The 26310-nt window shown below is 44.5% G+C and overlaps 1 protein-coding gene across 2 annotated transcripts in view; it reads right to left on the reverse strand.

Moving 5' to 3' along the window:
* LOC146074090 (dihydropyrimidinase-related protein 3) overlaps positions 1-26310 on the reverse strand; it is a 229658-nt gene that overhangs the window by 50881 nt on the left and 152467 nt on the right. For both annotated transcript variants that reach the window (XM_083181825.1, XM_083181826.1), the window contains exons 2-7: positions 23148-23236; positions 17714-17898; positions 16712-16876; positions 15431-15492; positions 15064-15144; positions 11732-11800 (exon numbers count right to left, since the gene is read on the reverse strand). In XM_083181825.1, coding sequence (XP_083037951.1) covers positions 11732-11800; positions 15064-15144; positions 15431-15492; positions 16712-16876; positions 17714-17898; positions 23148-23236 — 651 coding nt within the window. The remainder of the gene's footprint in view (positions 1-11731; positions 11801-15063; positions 15145-15430; positions 15493-16711; positions 16877-17713; positions 17899-23147; positions 23237-26310) is intronic.

Consider the following 26310-nt stretch of genomic DNA (forward strand, 5'->3'; position numbering starts at 1 on the left):
CACAAACTACACTAACGCCACTACACTGCACCCCACAAACTATACTAATGCCATTACACTGCACCCTACTCTCCGCACAAACTACACTGCACCCCACTCCCCGCACAAACGCCACTAAAGCCACTACACTGCACCTCACTCCCTGCACAAACTATACTATACAAACTATACTAATGCCACTATATTGCACCCCACTACTCGCACACAAACTACACTAATGCCAGTACCTTACACCTCCTACTTTACACATACAATCCACTACCACCTCCACACTGCACCCCAATCTCTGCACTACAGCTACTACTCTACCTTACACACACTACCACCGCATAGCCGCTACCCTACCTTACACACAATACGCTACCATCACTACACTGCACCCCAATCCCCGCACACACTACACTATAGTAGCTACCCTACCTTACACACAATAAGCTACCACAGCTACACTGCACCCCACTCCCCGCATTCAATACACTACAGCCGCAATGCTACCTTACACACAATACGCTATCACCGCTACACTGCACCCCACTCCCCGCATGCAATACACTACAGCCGCAACGCTACCTTACCCCACTCCCAGCATACACTCCAGTGTGCAGCACACATTTCTTGGTGATCCATAAGGGTGGCAGGCTGGGCCCGTCGACATCAAAAGCGAAGTTACTGCGCAGGGGGGCTGTGGCGATGCTGACCTTCGCCCAAGTGCACTGGTTAATGTGAATAGATACCATGTACATGGGCATGGCATCTATTCACAGAGAAGCGGGGATGGACAGGCAGGCTATTCTAGCAGGGGATGCTGCTAGAGGGGCAGGGCACAGTTCGCCCTGCCCCCTACCACTGTTTCTAATATGACACTAACCTCCCATCCCAGCACACATAAAAATGACATTTCGACCCTCCCCTAGTACAAATTAACTTCAGCCCTCCTCCCCAGCACACATTAATATGCACCCCCCCCTAGAAGACATTAACACCGCTCCCAGCACACATCACATACCTAATCTGTGCTGTTGTGGCTGGCTGTAGGGCTTCATGCCTTCTGGCTCCTCCAGTGAGTGCACATGTGCACCATGCCCAGCAACAGAGCATCATTGGCTGCCGGGCTGCTGCTATTGGGGAGGAAAGGGGGGTAGCCGATTGGAGATCAGTGCATCTCCCCTGTCTGTATAGGGGAGGGAGGAGGTGTGCGATGCTGCTGCTGTCAGCACCGCTATCTGTCACACAGTGTGACAGACGCAGGCAGCGGCTGCGGGCAGTAACATGGCAGACCGTGTGTGGCAGACAGAGCTGTGTGCGGGGAACAGAGGGCGGAGCCGTGAGCCAACACTCACGAACTCTGCAAAGCACCATGGGAGGAGCTTCGCGCGGCCGGGCTTCCGCAGCAGCCCGACCGCCGCCACTTTGGATTAGGCAAAATGCTGGAGCGGCGGCCGCTGATACTACGGTCACGCTGTCCGCGGCCCATCTTTATGGTCCGGGCCACCGGGTGGGCCAATTCGCCCCTGCTATTAACCCCAAATGACACTGATGGAAAAATAAAAAAAAGTTTACATTTCAAAAGGACCATTCTTTGATATTTGGCAAGTGCTCATAGCTCATTACGAGCATTGGACTATATTATATATATCATATAGGAGACAGTAAATTGTTAAATGATATATTGAACTTGTGACACTGTATAAGTGTAAAGCTTCAACCTATATGTCACTGAAGCGCACACGGCCATCTTCATTGGCGATCACCATAGAAGAAAAACCAGTAACAATACCTTTGCGCACCAAAGTGGAATCGTTGCCTTGATCATTATATAAGGCCTGCTAATGTAATTTAGAGGAGAACGGTCAAACTTGACCAACCAATTTGCAACAGCTGTATCCAGCCTGAACGCTACCCCGCTGGGTGGAAGGCTACTATCTTTCTTTTAGCAGGATCCTTGAACATTATTCCTGGTTAAAGTACCAACGTCAGAGTCCACAGATTGGTGGAGTCTGTAATTGTGCCCTGACATTTGCAGGGAAAAGGTAATAAGCAATGGTAGTCTGGGTGATGGCCACACAAACAGACTTATTTTGCTTAAACCATCGTGATTCTTATTATGTCTGTAATAGTTTTTCAAGATAGTCCAGACACATAGTAATTTGGCTATGTGCTTTGTACCCCCGACTGGGTATTCTAATAAACCCAGTCAAAACAGCTACCCACACAGGTGTGTGGACCTAAAAGTGTAACCAGCTGTATATGTGTACACTGTACAGATACAAGCCTTGTACTTTTGTGTACCCCAACTTGGCAGAGACCTATGTCACATGTAACCTCAGAATAGCATGTGATACAACACTGTAACGGCACAGCAAGAGCTGCCTGCTGTCCTCTGTATGTGTACACTGAATCTGTATGTGTACACTGTAGCCTGACCTCAATATAAAGCAGTGACCTCTGTGTCATATGTAATGTCAGCATAGCATGTGATACAACATTGTAACAAAACTGCAAGAGCTGAAGCTTCCCTTGTCCTCTGTATGACCTTGCTGTCTGCAAACTCTCCCCCCAAAACTGCATGTCCACTCGGACTTGTAATAATGTGAGGGAGTATCTTTCTGTAAGTAAGGAGGGGGTACAAGTCAAGAGACACTTATAATGCCTGGTACACACCAGGACGATCCTGCTCCTAAGCAGGTCGTCAAAGGGACGAGCTGACGGAGCCGCCGACCGGCACAGAAAAAGCCCCTGATGTGATCGCGACCCACACCCACTACAATGGTCATTTCTGAGATCCTTCCTGCAGCAGGTAAAATCTCAGTAAAGACCTAACGACCCGCAGGGCCGCGCATCGGATCGGGATCGCATCAAAAGGGCAGCGAAATGGCCCAAAACATGGGCGATTTACATACAATTGGTCGAGATTGTATCTAAATTGGCTAGTTTTGGGCCATATCGTTCTGGTGTGTACCCCACATAAGGCTTGCAAGCAATAGCTACACAAGATCTCACTTTGTAGACTCTGAGGACAAAGGGGACATAACATCAGTGAAGCCCAGGCAGGGATATCTCTTTTGGATAATAACACAGGGTTATATGCTGCAGGTCTCTCAGATGACAGTGTAAACTGAGTTGTACACTTCATGCAGGTTACTTTCTGCAGAGCCTTGGAGTTTTCACCTGCCAATATATGTACTTATACACACACACACACACACACACACACACACACACACACACACATACTTATATACACACACACACACACACACACACACACACACACACACACACACACACACACAGAGTAGGTATAGGGAACCAGAGATAGAATCACTGGACAGGAGAGACAGTATAAAGAGAGGAGCTGCCACAGGCAATCAACAACATCATGGTATATAACACAAGAGTGCTATGACCTAATTTACATACAGCCCAAAACTGTCCCACCGTGCTCTAAACCCCACTGTCTGATCACAGAGCCCGGGGGAGCAGCTACAGTCATTGATGCAGTTACTGGGAGACTAGGACATGCTGGAGCACAGGCCTCCCTGGCAGCAGCAGTCTCCAGCAGCGTGCATGGGTGCCAAGTAAATTAAAATAGCCGCCGGAGCCGCATTTTAGCTGAGGAAGCTCTAGGGATGGCCATCGGTGCCTGTGCTATCGATGGTTGCGATTGATGGCAAAAGTGCACATACCCATCGATAGTGTAAAACTATGCAATGGGTGACCATCGATAGTTTTACATATCAATGGTCATCTATTATGCGTGAGTGAATGGCCTGTGGGACAATCAAAACACATGGGCGGGGCTTCACGGTTGTCGAGGGGGGCGGAGCTATGCTCCGTATCCTGACACTTTGAAAAAAAAAAAAACATCAGTTTTGCTGTGCCATCGATGTAGGGAAACCATCTGGTTCTCCCCCAACGATGGCAAAAGTATTTGACATCGGCCATAAACCATCGATGATCTTGAATCATCGATGGTCATCCCTAGGAAACCCCTGGGTCACTGGGAGCAAACCCCTCTGTAAGCTCCCCACCCGGCCAGCTCCGTCTTCTTAAAATTGTGCCTTTTTAGAAAAGGGGCCAAGGACCGCCTTCATAGTACCTGAACCCCTCTGCTAGCAGAAGGTCAGGGCATACTGACATCTGCCTAGGCTGGCAGGTGGTGGTATTGCTTAGGGAAGTGCGACGCAAGCTGCATGCAGCCGCATCCGGTCACTCTGGGACATTGGTCTCAGGAGCCTGGGACCCTGGCGCAAACTCCAATCAGTGGCGATGGGGTCCCCCCGGCAGCTCCCAGGGTGCAGACAGGCAGTGACAGAAGTGCAAGTGCAAAATAAACATAATAAAAAATAAAATTTCTATTTGCCCTGAGAGAGCAAACAGCACCTAGCTCCAGGAGGGCACATTCTAAGACTGCCTGGGATGGGGAAGTAGAAGGGAGGAGTCAGCCACACTTGTACATTTTTTAAAGTGCCCATGCTCCTAGTGGTCTCCCTCTATGCCTCACCGTAACTCTAGTGCCACCTAGTGGATGAAGGAGAAACCTTGAGATGGCGCTCACAAAATTGAATGCTTGTCAGCTCCCCCGCCCACGAAAATATGAACCGCAGAAGGGTCAGAAATGTCAGGTGACATCCACGAAAACATTGTGTGGCTTGGAGACTGACCTTCTTCCCACAACTTCTTATGTGGCTTTACATTGAGCCACATAGGATGCCCGTTGACACAGGTCTGTGTCTCTGGCAGCAAGTGGTGGCAGTGGAAAAACTCTACCGACTCCTCCTCCGTCTGCATCAGGTTGAAGATGGTTAATGGGTTGGCAGCCATAACTGACACAATCTAAATGTTAAATGTTACCGGGAAAGACATGGCACATATAGACAATATGAAGCAATATGAAGCTGACAAAAAGATGGTACTTAAATTTAAATTCAGGACAAAAAGCAACTAACGTCTATGGGATATTATATAAATTCCCTGTAACATTTAATTCACACATTTATTGTACATGGGCTCAGGCCCCAGGTGATTGGCCTGGCGGACGCTTCCTGTGTCCGGAGCATATCCTAGCAAGGTGACACGCAGGATGATGTCAGTGGTAGGAGTCCCACCCACCTTCGGGTGCGAGTTCCGGCCACACTCGGCCGCCGGGCGGACCACACACGGACATGTAAGTATTTATTGCACCCCCCGCAATGTGGCGGGTTTGTCAGTTTATTCCTCTTGCTGTCTTGATAAAAATGTCACGCACATTGAAAAGTTGACCAGTGCAATGTGGAAACCTATGCATTCTATATAAAGATTTTTCTCACAAGTACACAAGTAGGAAGTGATGCCGTCCTTCCTACTGATATATATATATATATATATATATATATATATATATATATATATATATTTATTAATTTTTTGGGAAAAATACATGCCAACCACAGGGGGGCCCCTAGATAGAAACCCCTTGGGGATTTCAAATGTGCTAAATGGTTGCAGTATGCATTTTTTTAAAATACTGGAAAATGATTATTATTATTATTTTATTTATAGGGCGCCACAAGTGTTTCGCAGCGTCATATAAAAGGAACAGTACAGGGAGACAAAACTTAGCATTACTGTACATTGAATAAATAACAAAAATAGAGTACAGGTAAAGAGGGCCACAGTTCAATTCAGATTACAGCTTAAATATAAGTAGTGAGGACTTGATCAACGTACTACTAGAGGCTTGTGGCTAATGATGGAGATGAGTATGTGGACAAAGATGGTCATGGAGTGTTTGAGTATGGGAGAGCTGTGAGTGAAATATGAAGAGAAGAGGGCTTTGACAACATGAAGGAAGAGGGCCCTGCTCTGAGGAGCTTACAATCTGATAAAAACAAAGCTTTTAAGTGTAAAATAGTATCTCATAAAATTTGGGGTACATGAAAATTAGTATACACATGGGTCCATTAAAAGCACTTTAAAAAACCTTGCAAAAACAACCGATTCCTTCCCACTGCAAACCTAAATACACTTGTCTCACTCATAAAGCCCCTGGATAAAACTTGTCCCATACCTTGTAGCCACATTTCCATCTCATGAGTGGCCAATTAAAAATAATTAAAAACTTTAAAGTGTCTAATTAGTCATTAAGGTTTGTGTGTCATCTATGCACCGCCCGCACAAACACCCTCCCCTGCTCGCACGCCGAATATCCCTGCACGCATGCAAATGGATGTTTATCATAAACATCCATTTGCAGCCTTGCGCGTGGTGACAAAGGGATTTTTGTAGGAACTTACCGTTCGAATCCCTTTCACTGATCTCATCCAGGTGACACAGCTCAACATTGGGATGAAGGAGGGTCCGAAGGAGCCAGGCACCTATGCTAAAGTCTTGAGAGGCAGGCTCCTCCCTTCTGCATCCCGGATATCTTCAGTTTCAACTTCTAAAGCACATCAGGATACATTAACTCAGTACAACGCCTGAACATATCAATATGCACAATACATTTTTTATATAACCAATAAACATGACAACACATGAAAAGGTATAACTTACTGAGCGTAAAGGGAGGGATCGCTGTGTCACTGGGATAACATCAGAGAAAGGGATTTGAATGGTAAGTTCTTACAAAAATCCCTTTTTCTCTTCACTCATCCAGCTGACACAGCTCAACATTGGGACGTTCAAAAGCCGGTCCTTTGAGAGGGTACGCTCAGGTTTGCAGTTCTCATCACTGCTTGCCCAAATGAGGCATCCTCCGATGCGAAATCATGGAACCTGTAGAATTTTGTGAACGTGTGAACAGAGGACCAGGTGGCAGCCCTACACACTTGGTCCGCCAAAGCCCCGTGGCGCACTGCCCAAGAGGTAGCAACCGATCTGGTGGTATGAGCATTTATCTTTGAGGGTACTGGTCTAACCACTTTTGTGTAAGCAAACGCAATGACAGATCTCAACCACCTAGCAATGATGTGCTTAGAAGCAGGCCATCCTCTTTTATGAACATCGTAAGACACAAGTAACAGATCCAACTTACGAATCTCCATAACCCTGTCCACATTCAAAAGGCGGTTTCTACAAAACCGACAGTACTAAAGATAGATCCCAAGGAGCCACAGGTTGTTTATAGGGAGGTCATAGCCAAGTAACCCCCTGCAATAAAGTCTGTACCTCTGGTAACAATGCAACCTTGTTCTGAAAAAAAAAATAGACAAAGCTGGCAACTGAACCTTCAGCGATTGAAGACTCAGTCCAGAAGAAAAACCATCTTGCAAAACTTCTAACAACCTGGCGACCTTAAATCTGGAGGTATGAACTTTTTGTCTCTCACACCACCTGATATAGGTCTTTGAAAACCTATAATAATTTGATGCTTGCATTAATCATCGTCCGAATGACGTCCTCTGAGAACCCTTTCTTTTTCAAAATGGAGGTTTCAAGAGTCACGTCTTCAAATTGAAACGAGGAAGGTCCTGGTGTAGAAAAGGATCTTGCTTGAGAAGATCTGGATGGAGCGGTAGTCTCCACGACTGTGTTGACAATTTCAGAACGCTGGAATACCAGGATCTCTTTGGCCAGTTCGTAGCAATCAGAATGACACAGATTCCCTGCTCCTTCACTCTCTTGAGCACTCATCCTATCATAGAAAACGGAGGGAACACATATGCCACGGTATTGTCATGGAGTCCACTACCCACACCAAAGTATCCCTGTTCCTGGCACAAAACCCGGGTACCTGACGATTGTGTCTGGATGCCATCAAATCCACATCCGGTAGTCCCCAGTGAGATACTAACTCCTGAAACTGATACTACACCTCAGGATGTAAGTCCCATTCTCTGTCCAGGAGATCCTCTCTGCTGAGGAAATCCGCTTCCACGTTTTTCACTCCCGGAATGAAGATTGCAGACAAGGCCGGAACATTGATCTCCGCCCACTGGAATATCTTTGTGACTTCCACCATAGCCATCTTGCTGCGAGATCCTCCTTGATGATTCAAGTAAGCCACCGTTGTGGCACTGTCCCATTAAATGCGGATGGGGAAGCCCTTCAGCATACTCTCTGCCTGGAACAGAGCCTTCCAAACCTCCCTCCGTTCCAGAACATTGATCTGCAGGGAAGATTCCTCCCTGGACCATAGGCCCTGCAACCTTGAGCTCAGGACCACCGCTCCCCAACTTCGGAGACTGGCATCGGTGGTAACCACCAGCCACTCCCAGGACTGGAGAGAGCGTCCCATCTGAAGAGACTCCACGTTGGTCCACCACATCAATGAAATTCTCGTCTCTGTCATCAGAACTTTTTCCATCTTCATGGATTTTGGATTTCCTGACCAACACGCCAGAATGTTCCACTGGAACGGTTTGGGAGTGGAACCTGGCGTACTGTAGCATCTCGAATGTTGCCACCATTTTTCCCAAAAGTCTTGAACAAAGCCACACTGATGAACTATCCGCCTGTAAGATGTTTCTGTACTAACGTACGAATGTCCTTGGCTTTTGTGTCTGTAAGAAAAACCCGGTGTAAGTGAGTGTCCAGAAGCACTCCCAAAAATTGTAGTCTTTGCGTGGGAACCAGATTGGACTTCTTCAAATTCAGAAGCCAACCATGGCTCTGTAAGAACTGAATCGCTACAGACAGATTGCTTTTTAATCTTTCTGGCGAATCTGCCTTGAAGAGCTGGTCATCCAAATATGGGATGATCACAACCCCCTGAAGTCTGAGAGCAGCCGCCATTATTTTTGTGAACACTCTTGGAGCTGTTGCCAGTCCAAAAGGCAGAGCCCGAAACTGCAGATTTAGATCGCCTATCACGAAACGTAGTAAAGATTGATGCTCTTTGCAAATAGGAACATGAAGATAAGCGTCTTGAATATCTAAGGACGCCAGAAACTCTCCCGGCTCCAGGCTGAGAAGTACTGATTTCAAAGACTCCATCTTGAAGTGATCCACCCATAAATGAAGGTTTAGAGATTTTAAATTGAGAATGGGGTGAAAAGACTGCTCCGGTTTTGGTACTAAGAACAGGACTGAGTAAAACCCCTTCCTTTGTTCTTTTTGTGGTACAGGTACTGCTACACCTTTGCTGACGAGAGTCCTCGCCGCCCCCAAAAGGGCTTGCCTGAGGCGAGCCTCCCTGGGCAAGGACATAGGAAGAAATCTCTTTGGAGGAGCTCCCTTAAGATTGATCTTGTATCCCTGAGAGACCACCTTGAGCACCCAGGGATCCCGACAGGACCCTGCCCAAGCGTCCCTGTACAGCAAAAGGCGACCCCCCACTCTGGTCCTAGAGCAGGGAGCCTCCAGCCCGTCATGCGGAAGGCTTTTCTTCACCTTTGGAAGCCTGCTTTCTAGAAAAGGCGCCAAAACGGGATCTGGGACCTCTACCTTTTCCAGAGGGAAACCTGCCCCTACCTGAAGAACCTCTGGTCGCCGCACCTCCTCTAAAGGAGGGACGAAAGGACTGCCGAAAGGCAGAAAACCTAGAAGTGCTGTGCTTGCCAGAAGATGACGGTAAAATAGTACTTTTACCCCCAGTGGCCTGCTTGATCAGATTTTCCAATTCAGAGCCAAAAAGCAATTCCCATTTAAAGGGAAGAGACTCTAAAGATCTTTTGGAATCATTATCAGCGTCCCATGCCTTAAACCACAAGGCCCTCCTGGCTGTAACTGACGTGGCAGACACCTTGGAATCCATTTTGACTCCCTCTTCTCCTGCTTCGCAGTTGCCGCTCTAAGCTTTTCAGCCAATGCAAATTCCTCAGAATCAGGCTGTAAAAGAGAACACAAGGTGGACGCCCAAGCAATCATAGCTTTAGAAACCCAGGCTGAAGCTATTACTGGTCTGAGTGTAAAGCCTTCAAAAATGGCTTTTAAACAGCCCTCCAATTTTTTATCTACAGGGTCCTTAAATGCTGCTCCACCTTGAACTGGCAAAACTGTAGCCTTGGACAGCCTAGCCACAGGAGCATCCACTAGAGGTACGGCTTCCCACACTTTAACGTGGTCCTCTGGTAATGGATATAAAGACATAAACTTTTTGGGCATAATAGGCTTTTTATCCAGAGTTTTCCAAGCTCCGCTCAATAATTCCTGCATATTCTCGTCTGAAGGAAAAGTGACTGCCTCTATGCGCTGTCTTTTGAACACCCCTTGAGGAGGGGCCCGGTCCCCCTCAGACAAGTTTAAGGCTTGCTTAAATCAAATCATCCACACCTGGGATAGAGACATCCTCCGCTGTCTGATCCCATTCTATCTCCTCTACACATTCCCTCTCTTACTCTGACCCTGTAGTAGGGATAGGAGGGGAAGAAAAGGAAAACCTTGAGGAACCTCCGGGTTCCTTAAACTGCTCCATAAGGGTGCTATTTAATTTTTGTACCCCCAAAGCTGTCTCCTGCATTATCTGAAGAAAAGCAGGGTCCCCCTGAGACAGAGGAATGGAGCCCCCTGAATACTGAGAGGATGACAATGGTCTTGGAGACTTAACCAAATCTTCCATCTGCCTGTTCAAAAGCTGTACCAGGGCTGACACAGATTTACCCAAAGACACAGCCCATGCTGGCTCCGGCTGCTCAGCCCTCTGGGCTTGTGCACCACTAGGCGTAGTCTTACATATGGGGCAAATATCCGCCTGGTCCATCTGTTAAGGGGTTCAATTTAGACCGCAAAACTTGCAGTTCTGCGTCCTAGTCGACACTCCCTCCCCAAAAGCAGCAGCACCTCTTTCAGTCATGTTAAAACACACAGTGCAAATAAGTCAGGCGTCAGTACCAAGTACTTAGCTGTCTGCTGCAGTACCCTCCGAGGTCCTGGGGATAGCGTCGCCTCCGGGAATCCAGACACTCTGCCAGCAATGAGAAATCTTTCCTCTCAGCTCCACTCAGTGTAGATAGAAAGGCACCAAACAGCAGAGTGAGGGAAGAGACCAAGTCTCTGCTGCAGCGGGGAGAACCAGGTTTTGGCACCTAAACTCCACCTGCAAGCCGCTCCCACTGAGGATTCCTCTAATCCGGTGACTCCCCTACTTAAGGGATCACATGGATATGCCCAATAGATGAGCTCCTGTACCTGGCTGCGATCTCCGAGAAGTTCAGCCAGGAAGCCCCTTCCAAAATGGCGCCATCGCGGGTTTGCCCATCGCCCAAGATCCCCCCCTATGCAGGGAGCCGGCTCCAGGGTCCCCCAGGGCCAGGGAAACCCCCCTTGAAGGAGGTAGAAGCGCTGCACTGAGAGACCAGACAGCGCCTCTCAGTGCACAGGGAGCTGACAGGACGTGCTTCTGTCAGCCCCTGCTGCGCTGTCAGTGTGAGGATTCTTAAAGAATCCTCACACTGTGCCTACCTAACTAAAGTGTAAAATTAATAAAAAACAAACACCCTTCAGCATAGCACCCACTCCGGTGGGCACCTAAAACGAAACTGAAGATATACAGGATGCAGAAGGGAGGAGCCTGCCTCAAGAGTTTAGCATAGGTGCCTGGCTCCTTCGGACCCTCCTACATCCCAATTGTAAGCTGTGTCACTGTGTCAAAAAGCTTTTGATGGGTGCCGACCATCAAATAATTTTGAAAACGCTTGCAGATGCAAGAAACCTCTATGGTGTCTTAGATCTGCGAGCATTTTTGCTATATTTACCATGATAATGGGTTATCGCCCTAACTCCATTCTCTACCTCCGGTGATCCAAATAGAAAAAAGAAAGGAAAGAATATTCCAACCATTTTAATGGTCACTTTTATTGCATGGACTTACCTCCTCAGGACGGCTCAACACATGACCCTCTGGTCCTGTAATCCCCATTTCTAACATTCTGTGTTGCTCCTAGAAAATAAATATACAATAAATGTCACAACATCAATTATAAAGAGAACAAACTAGCGATGACTGTTATGTACTTTATTATTTGTTGTTGTGTAATAGGAAGCTCTGCCTTTTGTTCCTTAGGATTAATTCAGACCCAACTCTAAATTACAGTAGGCTGCTATTTTTTTGGAGCCCTGCGATCAGGGTAGCCAAGCAATCATTTTCTTGCACATATTTAGTGGCAGTTACATATCATGTCCTCAGTGGTGCAGATGTACCAGTAAGTTTTTAGCAATAATTATTTTTTTTCACTTTCTGGAATATATGGTTTTTGGAATAATTTGAATAACGGATATTTGTATAAGGGATACTCAACCTGTATTTTTCTTCTGCCCATCAGGCACTATTTTCACGCATAGACTCCTTTATGCATTACTCTTCTGCACCAATTCTAATCTTTGTGGAATAGATATTCTCCCTTCTCTAGAAAACTGCTGTTTGTTTCTAGCTCACTGGCTTCATCTTCTCCATTCTGCACTTCTGACCTCTCACTAACATTTTGTATCAATTAGGGACAGATGAACCAGATCCAACAGTTGTTGGAGTTTAGAGGTTTGGAAAGGAATCTGGTTACTTTTCCTTAGACATTGAGGCAGCTCAGCCAAATCTCCTTTCATCAGTACAATCTCTTGTTCTGAAAGAGTTTGAAAGCACTTTGCAGCAACTCTCAATATGCAAATGGTCAGAGCTAGTCCCCATACATACACACAGTTCATGGTCATGTCCGGGACTCGTTTTTTATCAAAGCAAAGGAAACTGCAAACAAATAAACCATACATAATACATTTTTACTTTATGTAAACTGATAGAATTACAAAAGCAAAAAATAAAAGAACACAGGAAAATAGATTTGTCCAGATTTTGGGTCCAAAATGTTCCTATGGTATTAGCAAATGCGATGGCTAGAATTGTTCTAAACCTGGGGTAGCCACCTCCTCGAGAGCTACCAACAGTTAATGTTTTCCAGATTTCCTCACAGAATCACAAGTGAAGTAATTAGCTCCATCTGTGGATCTTTTAAAATGTGTTAGTGAGTAACGAGTGCACCTTTGCAGCAGCTAGGTTGTCTGGAAAATGTGAACTGTTGGTAGCTCTCGAGGACTGGAGTTGGCTACCACTGTTCTAAACCTTTGGCCACCTTTTGATAACAACTATCTATGTTCAGCAAATAGGGGGATTCCCTAGTAAGTGCTTTCTTTCTGGTATCGCTCACTTGCACTGCAGGTGAACTTAGCGCAATAAAGCCATCTAGGTTTCCAGAGAACTCTACAAACTTTCTATGGGCCGGATATGGCTATGTATGCAAACCCGATTTATGCGCAAATCTGGTCAGAGGTCTGTGCAATATTGCTTGTAGCACCCCCTAAACATGAGTAGCATTGACATGCTGGGGCTAGCGTGGCTTTTTCCTGTGGCTGTATATTTCCAACAAAGTAGGGAAAGTGGCTCTAAATTGCACACCCTCAGTAATGAAAGGTGCCATCTGCTCAGAATAAAGTGGTATGCACAGAGAAAGAGAGGATGCAAATGCACTATGCGATCATTACATGACAATATAATTTATCATAAGAGGTTGTTGGTATATCAATGGCCAGTGATATTGGCCTGCCCACCAATCTTGGGCGCAGGGAACCCCGACACACAATTCCAACTAAGCTAAATAGGCACCATGTACGGACTCAATGGCCTTTTTTCCAGTTCACTCACAAAGGCAAATTCCTTCTCAAATGGACAAAACCATATGCACTGCAGATGCAACTTGTGCAGAGAGATTAAGATTTAGGTGAGTAATTTTGTTTCTGTGCAGGGAAAATACTGACTGCTTTATTTTTACACTGCAATATAGATCTCACTTTGAAGTAAAACCCCCACCCAAATCTAATTCTCTCTGCACAAGTTACATCTGCCCCAACTGTAGTGCACATGTTTTTTTCCATTTAAGAAGGAATTTGCCTTTGCAAGTGAAGGCCAATAACTGTTCAGGTGAGAATGTTAATCGCAGTAGTGCCCATCCCTGATCAGGCCTTGGTGCTCATAGCCAGGAATGGATTGGTAACCGAATCCTGGCAGGGAGAAATCATATATCCGCCCCTGCTCATAGCCATAAACACACAGCTGGGCTTTTACATTCATATAACAGGGACAGTGGGCACAGATTTAATAACCTCTCCAATGTGATTCAGTAAGGGGTTTGTTGGCGGTTACTGTATGCAGCAGGCATCATTTCACACAGCACTATTGTGTTGTTGGCGAAATAAATCAGAATTGCATTGGTTTATTTTTCCTTTTCTTTTCCAACATAAACCCATATTGGTACCTGTACTACCACAGCAAAATGAGGGGGTAGTCTAGGGAACCAAGCTTCAGTCAGCAACTTCAGTACAATTGTAGCAGATCTGGGACAGAGTCTTGTGGGATTAGACTTCACAATCCCTCAAGGCTGACTGTGTAATGAGGATTCCTCTGTGGCCGCTGTTAAGGAACAGCTAAGCTGCTGAAGACCAAGGAGAATGGAGACCCCGCTAAATACAGTACTCCAGTTTTAACAGCAGTACCAATGGCAGCTTCTGGGAGACAGTGGGGTAGATGTAGGAAGCAGTGATAAGGTAGGAGAAATGAGCCAGAGGAGAAGTTGCCCATGGCAACCAATCAGCTGCTCTGTATAATTTTATAGTATGCAAATTATAGATTTTACTTCAGTGCTGATTGGTTGCCATGGGCCACTTCTCCTATGGCTCACTTCTCCACCCTCATCACTGCTTCATACATCTAACCCACAGTGTGTGGGGGACCGGGAAGACCACCCCTGTCGCCGATTCTATAATCCAAACCTGTAATGCTAGAGCCACAGTAGCCTTCTTATCTGCAAGTAAAATGCTGCATTCATATTCCACAGTTTAATGGTAATGCCATTTCCCTACGTCATCCAATCCATGATAACACACTGCATCTAGTACCCCAGCGTAGAGGCGAAACGGTTACAGAGAGAGCTGTATGTGAATAGCCTACAGTAGCTGCAGACTTCAAGAATACAGTACAGGTGTGATCTGCCTAGGCGGTTAGGTTTTAATCTAAACATTAAAATTAAATGAATCATCCTCTACATTTACTTTTTCTTCCACAATAGCACACACATCTTGAATTGAAAGTGTCTACAAATGTTATTTTGGCCCCACATAAAAATATATAAGGAGCAGATACGTCCTATTGTTGCCACTTACCTGAGCAATGATGTCTCCATTCTCGGCATGAACCTGAGCAATTGCCCCGAGACCTCCCAGGAATGTGAATATCTCATAGAGCTGTAATACACAATGTTAGTATGTCAGCCGTGATAACATTTGCATGTTCATTACAAGTTGCTGATTCTCTGGCGGCTGTATGGCAGCTATGACGTGGATGTATGAATAGATGAAGCTGAACAGAAGTGACATAGGTCTATATTATTGGTTAAAAACTTGTAAACACTTTGTAATTCCCCAGATCAGGGCCTGGTGTCCAACAGACACAGGCTAAAGCAAGAAACAAAAAGTTAATTTCATCTGGATCTATGCCCAGAAAGGAAGGAAATCGAATAATATAATTTACCTCAGTGTTGGACATCTGATACAAATCTTTATAGGCCATGTAGACCATGAAAGAGTTAACACCTGTAAAGCAAAGAAGAAAAATGGAAAGTCAGGCACAGATTTTTCCTCTCTTATAACACAGGGACATGCGATAATTATTACACTCCTGTGGAATGAGAGGAGTTGGCTGGGGATGCTAAACATGTAAGGAAAGGCCTTGTTTGGCATCGCTTCCAGAGAAACAGTGCTAAGGTAGGCGATATATCCCAGATTTAATGTTCCAGGACACCAATAAATAAACTCAATGTGAAATGTCCTCTCTAAAAGTGTGCTTAAAATAACACTTTTATGACAGAACGTATAAGTCATTTTCACCTCCTTAGCTACAAGAATGATATGCTTGGAAACGGGATGCCTGGGCACAGTGACAAGGAAAAACACAGGTTCATTCACTCACTGCAGACTGGTACTGCAAGGGAGACATTTACCCTATTATTATGGGCTTGGCCCACGCTGTCTCTAGCATGACAGAGCTCAACGCTGAGAAAAAGTGTCAAAATATGTAAGTGGTGCAACGTCTAGACCTCTAATGCTGAACACACTGTTCCCAAAACAGTGATTGGTAATGTAAGTGTCTCGGTGTAGGAAACTCATAGAACCTAAATAACATACTGTAGAAATACCCTTGAATGTGATTGATAGAAACTGCTGGTAAAGCAAATAACTGCTTTCGTAGAAAGGGTAATATTGACCTGGACATCCAGAACAACTCCCTTCTAATTAAGCACTATGTATTTAAACAGTGTTATCTGCATATATGCAAATAGAACTCCTAATTCATATTTGACTACCTACTTTCTGTAAACTTTGTGCTACACCACGGAGCTCTAATAATAGTGAAGCAGTCTGTCTGAAGATGGGATTCTGCCTCAGTGCAAGGTCTGCGTCATACTGTGAACCTCAATATGATGATTAATTATAAAGATCCATAAATCTAACATGCAGATGTCAGTACTTCAGGATGGCCTATTAGCATACCTAATTATAAAGAGTTTATTTACTAAATGCTTACATAAGCTTAAATAAAAAACAAACAGCAGTTAGCTAAAGTTGGTCTTATTTTATATACAATTCTTATTTGGGAAGTTGGAGAACTGCAACCCAAAGGGTACATTTACTGTAGGTTTCTGTAAACAAATGCAGGTCTATTTCTTATATGTTTAGTTAATAGAATTGAACTAATGCTTATTACAGAAATAAAGCAATGCTTCAGTGTGCACCATAACATAAAGCACAATACCTTTCTGTTTGATGAGGGATTCTATTTCCTGTCTCACGCTATCATTCCAGTGAGTGATGTCCACATGCAGAGAATAGTCACAGCACGTCTTCCCATCAGCCCACTCTCTCCACTTCTCATAGGCTTCAATCAGGCTAGATCCTGGCTCTGGGATCACATGGTCAACTAGGTAAAAAAAATATATATAGGTTTACAGTGAGTAGCTGATTTATATTATTTGTAGCAATAAACCTATATTATTCCGAAATATTATTAGAATTATTCATAGTCATGTCTGAAGACACAAAGCCACATTTACTGCCAACCCCCATCCATTTATATAAATACCAGTTTTTCTCCCCCCAATTTTGGAATTACTATCTCCCTAATGACAGACTTCTGATTACTGCAGATTAACTGACAAAAATTGTGAAAATTTTGTATACTTGTACTTGCATTTCACATTTTCACACATTCCAACTATCCTAATAAGAGTAAAGTCCAAAAAACACTGAGCGACTTTGAGCTGAAAGCCGCCCAGTTTACTCGTCTAAAAGGCTTTCAGCTCTAAAGTGGCACAGTGTGCACAGGGCAGCGATGAGTGGCGGAGTGGACTGCATTCCATAGCGTCCTGCTATGGAAAGCTGTGCACCACGGGGAAAGTCAATAAAACTGGCAAAAACCGCTCAGTGTGTACGCACTGAGAGTTTTTTAGCCCAGGGATTTTCCCCATCATCGTTAGCCATACACACTGGGCAAAAATGCCCATTTATTTCTTTTCTCAAAGTCATAGAATAGTATTGCGTAGTGGGCTGTATACAGATGTACCCTCATACACCTATATGTATAGGTATATTCTACCCTTAATAGCATGTTAATTTTAGAATTTATCTCTACTTTAATACACTCATTATGCAGCAGTAATACTTAATTGTCACTGTCCACTTTAAATGTTCAAATTATGTTTCAGAAAACAGCTGAACCCATGAAGAAAGGTTTTCAACCCATACTGAGAGTACTCACGTATCATGGTGGTTCCTCCGGCGAGGGCGGCTTTAGTCCCTTGGAAAAAGTCATCCACTGTTGTCATCCCTCTGTATGGCATCTGCAAGTGGGTGTGCACATCTATGCCTCCCGGGATCACCATCTTTCCATTAGCCTCAATGGTTTTTACACCCCCAGGTACAATAAGGTTGTCTCCAATCTGCCTAAGGTGCAGGAAGTTAAAGGTGTTTGTTAGACGGGCTGAATAGAACAATTCCGTAGACAACGATAACATACCTCCATAATGTATGTGCTGCGATCTAGGCTAAACAAGAACTGAAGAGAATGGGCACTTGCATTTACTAGCAAACAATGACAGCACTGAAGAAAGGGTACATGCCTCAAGCTTTAGAGAAGTCACTAGTTCCTAGAGAGCAGTCTGCACACTAAAATTAAAGATTCTCATGTATTTCAAATCACTACCCAATATTACTAATAAAATGTAATGTCTGCAAGGAATGGTGAGAAAATGCCACCAAAGTAACATTATAGGGCAGTGGTTCCCAAACTGTGTGCCTAGGCACCCTGGGGTGCCTCGGGACACTTGCAGGGGTGCCTTAGGTTGGTGGACCAAGATCAATTCATATTATTTATGGTCAATGTACCAGGCAAAACTAGTGCTGGTGGCTGCCAATCATAATATATCACAAACAGGAGCAAATCCTGTCCCTCACCACATAACTGTGACATATACACACAATGCATTTAATTTAATTTTTTTCCCTGAATTTCTAGATAAGAAGCATTTGGCCTAGGGGGTGCCTTGAAAATATTTTGACGTTCTAGGGAGCTGTGATTGAAAAAAGTTTGGGAACCACTGTTATAGGGAGATTAGTAGCATCCCCAGTTAAAGTAGAACAACTCGTATCACCAAAAAAAAATGGGACAGGTCTAAAGTGGTAACGTAAACCATAAAACAAAGAGTCTATTAAATGCTGCCACTACTGAATAAAAGCAAATGACCTACAGGGCAGTTTGTTGAGGTATCTTGTATAGAATTGGTATGTACATATAACCTTGTGTTGTGTGTATTTTTTGTTTCATGCATGCACATATAAAGTCTGGAAACTGTAGGTTACAGAGTTATATATCATTATGGATGCTACTGTAGTATTATCACAGTGGTTTGATATACAAACACATAAAAGTGTATGACTTACCAGAATAGCAGTCATTACCTACAAAGCTACAAGCAGCATAGTGACCTAGTCTGTGCATTTCTATTTTCAGGTTTGTGACACCACATTCGATGGGTTGCAGGACTTTTAAATAAGAGGATATAGGGGTTTAAATACTAATGCTGCCCATATACGCTGCGATCCCGGCGTGCGTTCTGGGCTACAATAGCATCCATCACATCGCATTGTATGCCTTGTGCAAGCAATGCGATGCGATGAATATCAAGTACAAAAAGAATGTGCAGCATATACTTTTTGTACTGTGCGATGAGGTGTCGTGGGAGCACGCACCTCAAAGCACACATCGGACCCGCCGGGGATGCAGCGTGTATGGGCTGCTTAAGGGCCAGATTCTCTAATCTTCAAAAGTGATAAAATGGAGAGTGATAAACAGCCAGCCAATCAGCTCCTACCTGCCATGTCACAGCCTGTGTTTGAAAAATGTCAGACAGGAGCACGCTCCATTTTATCACTTTTGAAGCTTAGAGAATCTGGCCCTAAGTCTTTGGGCCAGATGTATCAAGCCTTGAAAAGTTATCAAATAAACCATCAGCTCCTAACTGTCATGCTACAGGTTGGATTTAAAAAATAACAGATAGTGATAAACCACCAGCCAATCAGCTCCTATCGTATCACTTTTCAACATCTGGCCCTTTAAGAGATTTAAAGTGGATGTAGATAAAGTATCAGCCAATCAGCTCCTGTCATTTCTCAAACCCAGCCTGTAAAATGGCAAATAGGAGCTGATTGGTTGGAACTTAATTCCTATACACATTATTTCTTTCCAAGGCTTAGAACATAGACCCGATAATGAGGTGACAGTCCAATTTTTAATGTATTCCGATGAAATCTAAAATATGTTTCCGAAACCAAAACAAGTAGAGCTTTTACTGCCCCTGGGATTACTCTGCTGTGGATCTGAGCTCCAGCTTTGCAGAACAAGGGGGAGTGCAGCTGTCAGCTGTTCTGTGCTGCCAGTGCCTTGTGATCCTCCTCACATCCTACAGCTCCCACTGCCAGTGCAGAGTTATCAAACAGTGGAGCACAGAGGACAAAGACGAATTACATAAGACTTTGCAGCTAAGAATAGCAGGCTCTCCAATGGGTAGAGGAATTACTGGGTCTCAGTAGCACTCAGCATCGCAGACTGCTGTCAAACAAACAGCTACAGTATAGAGATCTTTGTACCATTTATTCAGCTACAAATGAACCAATCCTATTAGATTTGGGCTGATTTTTTTCTGACAGTTTTGTGCACTGTATGACTTATTCAATACAGTCTTTAAAACTTAGTATCCATTATGGTATTACACTGAGCATCTTGTACTAGGAAATGGTTGTCAGAACATGAATGCGGCTATCACACAATGCTGCATTACAGTCAGTGACAAATGAAACTCTTAGGGCCCTACACATGGAGAGAATTGTGCCAGAGATTCATAATGGTAAATTCAGCATGAGAGATTTAAAATCTGTCACAGAATGTGTTTAGGCAACTTCAGGGTTATAAAAAAATTATTCAAATTTAAATAATGGGTTGGAATAAAGCCTGGGGATTGTCATCTTCTTTGTCTATAATAGAAAAATAAATAAATAAATAAATAAAACTGACCAGCCCCGGGCTCTTTAGGCCAGTCCTGATTTCTCAAATACAATGGGGAAAAAATTAAATGAGGTCCCCCCTATATTCAAGAAATCAGCACCAGGCTCATGGACCGGTCCTGGTTCCCAAAATATGGAGGACAAAATGAGTAGGGCCCCTGTATTTTGGGTACCAGCACCAAGCTCCACTAGCAGTTAGTGTAATGCCATAGCTAGGGGACATGTGGTGGGTGCAGGGTTGATAGCCCCCGACTTCAGCCCAGGCCTGGATTGCCCTGGAGAGGGGAGACCCTTTATTTATTTATTATTGGGGAGGTGGGGACCCCCCCAAAATAAAGGTTCCCCCCCTCTCCAGGGCACCCAGAGCCTAGGGTGGTGAAGTCCGGGGCTATCCCCTGCACCCCTGTGTGGTAGGTGCAGGGTTGATAGCTGGTTTAAACAGTAATATTGTTCTTTACAGTAGGACTGCAGGTCCCACATGCTGGTACTTTGGAGAACTACAGGTACTAGCGTATGGGGCATTAAAGGCCTGCCGGTATCTATAGCCCCCCGGTAAATGAAAACAATAATTATCAAACCATAATCATAATCTGTCTTTAAAGATATCAGAATAAACTACACATAACATATAAGGGATGAAGCAAATAGATCATACATGCTTAACAAGGTTGAACTTGATGGATGCAAGTCTTTATTCAGCCTTAACTACTATGTAACTATATGTACAGGTGTAGCAGTACCCTGGTAGGCTTTAGTATGATTTCCCAACGGTCAAAATACCAACATGCTCATTATGCCAACAAGGTTAAAATTTGGACACAGTCAAAATGCCGACATCTCAAAAAGTCTATTTTTGTAGACATACAGATGGAGCGGGAGACATCTTTGGCCGGCGATAGAGACTGGGACACGCGTCCGTCTCACACGCACGTTCGTCCCAGTTTCCCGTCGGCGGGGGGACGGGAACCCTGTCCGTCTCCGCTTCAGGGAGACAGACAGGGTTAGGGGGGGTGCGGCAAGGCGGATGGACACGGGGCGACCGTTGGCGAGGCGGCAGGAACCCCCGTTGTGAAGGGACGCATCTCGAGAGCGCGTGTCCCCTTACGGCGGCTGGCGACTCTTCCGCCATCCCCTGCAAAGATGTCTCCTGCTACATCTGTAGTTCGACATGGATAAACCGATGTCAACTTTTCAACATTTTAAATGTCAGCATGTTGCTTGCGTCAGCGGTTTGACCGTCTCGGCATAATGAATGTCAGCATTTTAAGCGTCGGTAAATTGACTGCATCCCTCCTTGCAAGGTGACCCAAAGAGACGCATTCACACCTATTTTGAAGAGGCTTGTCCTTTACAGGAAGATGATGATGAGGATGATGGAAGCACAAATATATTGCTGGATGCATAATCATCCAGCCAGCAGACCTTATTTCCCTTATATTTCCTTAAAGGTGCCCATACACGTTACAATTATTGTATACAATATTGTATACAATATCGCATACAATATCGCATCTCATAGCATATCGGTTTTGAAATGAGATCAGATGAGAGGAGATCTAGTACAAAAAGTATGTGCAGCACATACTTTTTGTACTAGATCTCATCTCATCGCAAAACCGATATGTATGACATGCGATATTGTATACAATAATTGTAATGTGTATGGGCACCTTTACAATGTATGTATGTATGTAGGTCATTGCTTTCTGTTTTGATAACAAGTGTTTCATTAACACACTATCAAGAGACTGGGGGGTAGATTAATTAAAGCTTGGTGAAGTAATAAAGTGTATGGGTTTTTATCACCTGCCAATCAGCTACTACCTGTCATTTTTCAAACCAAGCCTGTAACTTCACAGGTAGGAGCGGATTGGCCGGTGATAAAAAACAGACACTTTGGGGCAGATGTATTAAGCCTTAACAAGAGATAAATGCAAGGGTGATAAGGAGAGACAAACGTCCAGCCAATCAGCTCCTTACTGACTTTTTTCAAACACAGCCTGTAACATGGCAGTTAGCAGGTGATTGGCTGGATGTTTTGGCTGGATGTTTATCTCTCCTTATTACCCTTGCATTTATCTCTTGTTAAAGCTTAATACATCTGCCCCAGTATCACTTCACCGAGTTTAATAAATCTGCCCCTATGGGCCTTAATCTGGTTCACTCCTTCAGGCAAATTCTGTTTTAGATGGTCAAAACCATGTGCACTGCAGGTGGGGTAGATGTTACTTGTGCACAGAGAGTTAGATTTGGGTGGGGTTTTACTTGAGTGAGATCTATATTGCAGCATAGAAATAAAGCAGTCAGTATTTTCCCTGCACAGAAACAAAATAACTCACTCAAATCTAAATCTCTCTGCACATTTTACATCTGCCCCCCTGCAGTGCACATGGTTTTGTCCATCTAAGAAGGAATTTGCCAGAAGGCATGAACCAGAATAAGGCCCTATTTCTTGTGTGAATGAATAGGGTAATGGGACTTTAGCATATACTATTAACATTGGCAGCTGCATTTCTATAATACATTCAGCTATAAATAAATATCCAAGTGTGATGTAGAAACACATTTTTGTAACAGTATTTTTGTAAGGTAAGTAAGAGAAATCCAAAGTCAATCAGAAGGTTAAGACTTACTTGATAAGCCCATCTTCCATATAGATGTCCGCATAGAAAGACTGGTCATCATTAACTATCCGACCCCCTTTGATCAAAAGACGATCACTCTGAAAAATTAAAAATCAAACATTGTGGTAAGTATCATATATTATAAAGCTCCAGACAGGATTTTGGAGACAAACTATCACTAATCTGAAACAACATAAAACAATGTAACAGTGAAATAATGAGCTGCCAGTGCCACCAATATGGTGCCGATACACATATGCGATCACATCTAGTGGTGCCTAAAGTACCCAATGTGCTGCCTTCCAGCACCCAATGTCGAATGCCATCTGTGATGGCACATCGGGTGCTGGAAGAGGGCGGGTGGCGTCCGTCTGAGTAGCTTAGTGAGGTGAAGGAGAGTTAGCAGATGAGGAGACCTGAAAAACGTTAACTGTTGGTAGCTCTCGAAGACTGGAGCCACTGAGGAGGGGAGGGGTGTATATTACATACCACTCCGGGGACAGTGGCAGGTGGGCAGTTTGACTGGGGCAGTACACCTGTCAAACCATAATGCAGGTGTCCTAAGGCGAGCTCAGGGAGGACAGAAACCTCCCGTGGAGCAGAAGGTAACTTTTCTGAGACCTCCTGCTTAATACCCAAAAAGTCAGAAGGATCGTGAGGCCCTGCTTTCAAGGTCTGTATTCATACTGAAAATCAAGATCGAGCGAGCTTTTGCCCTTCTGCTCCACGGGAGGTTTCTGTCCTCCCTGAGCTCACATTAGGACAAATGCATTACGGTTTGACAGGTGTACCGCCCCAGTCAAAGTCTCCACTTGCCACAATCTCTGGCATCGTTAGAGATATTGACCGTACACACTAGACGATATACACGCGATATGTTTAACGATAGTCTACGATATTGCCCAGTGTGTACCCAGGTTAAGAAAACCAAAACAGGTTTTATAATTTGCAGGCTGGTTCATGCATGGGTTACCCTGTTCATACACATTCATGCTTTAATCAATACAGGTTACTTGGTTTTAATTCAGTCACATTCGTTTTTTCTTTTCTTTAATTAAGCCCATATAAACCATCAAGCACAATTTTTGAACAACAAACTTGACTTGGGGTCAATGGATGATTGTTGGAAATACTGCGCTGGATGCAAAATAATAGATACTAATATGTATCAAATTCAGGAGCTTATTGTGATATGAATATTATTACTTGTGGTGTTCAGATACATTGTTTGATTATTTGCAATTCTGGTCAATTTGCATCATCCATGCAGGTGTTTTAGAACCATAAATTCAGCTGTTGTAAATCACTTACATCCATCCAAAAATCCAGATTTTATATATGCTGGCACAGACATAACCTCACACATAGAAAAGTTTATGCAGGCCTTCTATTGGGTTAATGTACAAAGTTTGTATTTAGCATATCCAGCGCACAACATCAAACTGGCCATATTAGGCTTGTAAACCCCAAGCCTAGCATATAAATTATGTCATACAGAACATCGTGTTTTAGCAGAAGGTAATTGATACCTTTCTCCGTAAGTATTTTGGGTAGGCTGGATTTTATTTTAAACAAATCAACAGTTTTATTTGGCCAATTAGTTGGTCCCTGGAAACAGCCAGCAGTCTGGATCCAAATGCAGTTACATATATTTAAGAAAACACCCATTACACCTACTGTATAGAGGACATTGCAACAGAAACCATTAGACCATGCGTTCTCCTACATGGACTACTCTCTTGGCTAGACTTTCACCATTACAGTCTATTCTGAATGCAGCAACTAGGGTAATGTTCTTCCATGGCTGCTCCTCTCTGTCAGTGCTTAAATCAGTTACCAGTATTTGATTAAATCCAATTTAAATCAGTCATCAACTGAACTACACTGATAAACATCTCTTGCCTGATCCCAAAAGATCTCCTAACTACACTTATTACCTACACAGGTCACTGAATACATCCCACACAATGACACATACACAGGTTCAGAACTTTGGGCCTTATTCTGGTCTGTGCGGCCGAGCCGAATATGCGGCCAGGACCGTGCGTCCTCAACCCCGCCTTCCATACGGATCGCTCACTCCGTCCGAATGCGGTAAGCCGCTGACCGCACGAGTGGATTTCTCATGGATACACCTCCTCCATCTCTTGGAACCTACCCCATCATTCGATGGTCGCATACCATCGAATGCAGGACCGAGTGATCAGGCAGCTCCTGCCAGCTCAGACCACTCGGGCATTTCTCCATGCAAAAGCAGGGATCTGGGGGGGGGGGGGGGGGGGGCAGCTGACATCCGGCAATGTCATATGTCCGCCCCCTACACGTGCGTCACGGCCGCATTACCATACGTATGCCCAGCGTTTTCATGGGAACGCCCATGAAACGTGGGGCGTATGCATATGTTAATGAGGCCAAACAGCCCTTCACGCCCCTCTCCTCCCCCTGTTGGTAGTGTAGACAATTCATGCGGAATTTGGACGTATGTCCCTTTCGCAAATGCGCAGATATGCCTCTGCACATGCGCAAACACAAAACATCGGCGGCCCGAACGCACGCGGATATATCCGCACCAACCAGAATAAGGGCCTTTATATTAATATACTGTACATCTAGGATTTGAGCCATTCAATCATGAAAATGTACTCTGCACATAACTATCAGGGTGTACTAACTTTAAAAAAAATGCAGCTAACCTCATAAAAGGTACTTGTGTATTATCACGGCGCCCAGGATTTTCATCGCAGGGCATTGTACAACCAAAAAATCACGTTGCATCACATCGCATGCGATGAGACGCGATTGTACCCGATTTTTAATTGTACAGGCACCCAGATGCCTGATTTCTATGTTAAATGCCCCCCCCCCCCCCCCAGACCCGATTTTAGATTGTACACCCACCCTGATGGGTAATGACTATGTTAAATGCCACCCCACTATCAACGCCAACCCGAAGCGTGGTGAGCACAGCGAGCCCGCGAGGGGCGGCGGTACGCATCCTCCAACTTTTTCCTAGCCCCACTATCCACGTTGGCGTGGAGTCAATTTTATATAGTGTGGCGAGCGCAGCAAGCCACTGAGCCCCGCAAAGGGAACGCGTAATACTTGTGAAGTAATGCGTGTGTGCTCGCCAGGCTTCGGGCTCGGTGGCTCGCTGCCTTCCCAAAACTATATA

The sequence above is a fragment of the Crinia signifera genome, chromosome 4 (genome assembly GCF_055691185.1).
Source record: "Crinia signifera chromosome 4, ASM5569118v1, whole genome shotgun sequence".
NCBI classification, from domain to species: domain Eukaryota; kingdom Metazoa; phylum Chordata; class Amphibia; order Anura; family Myobatrachidae; genus Crinia; species Crinia signifera.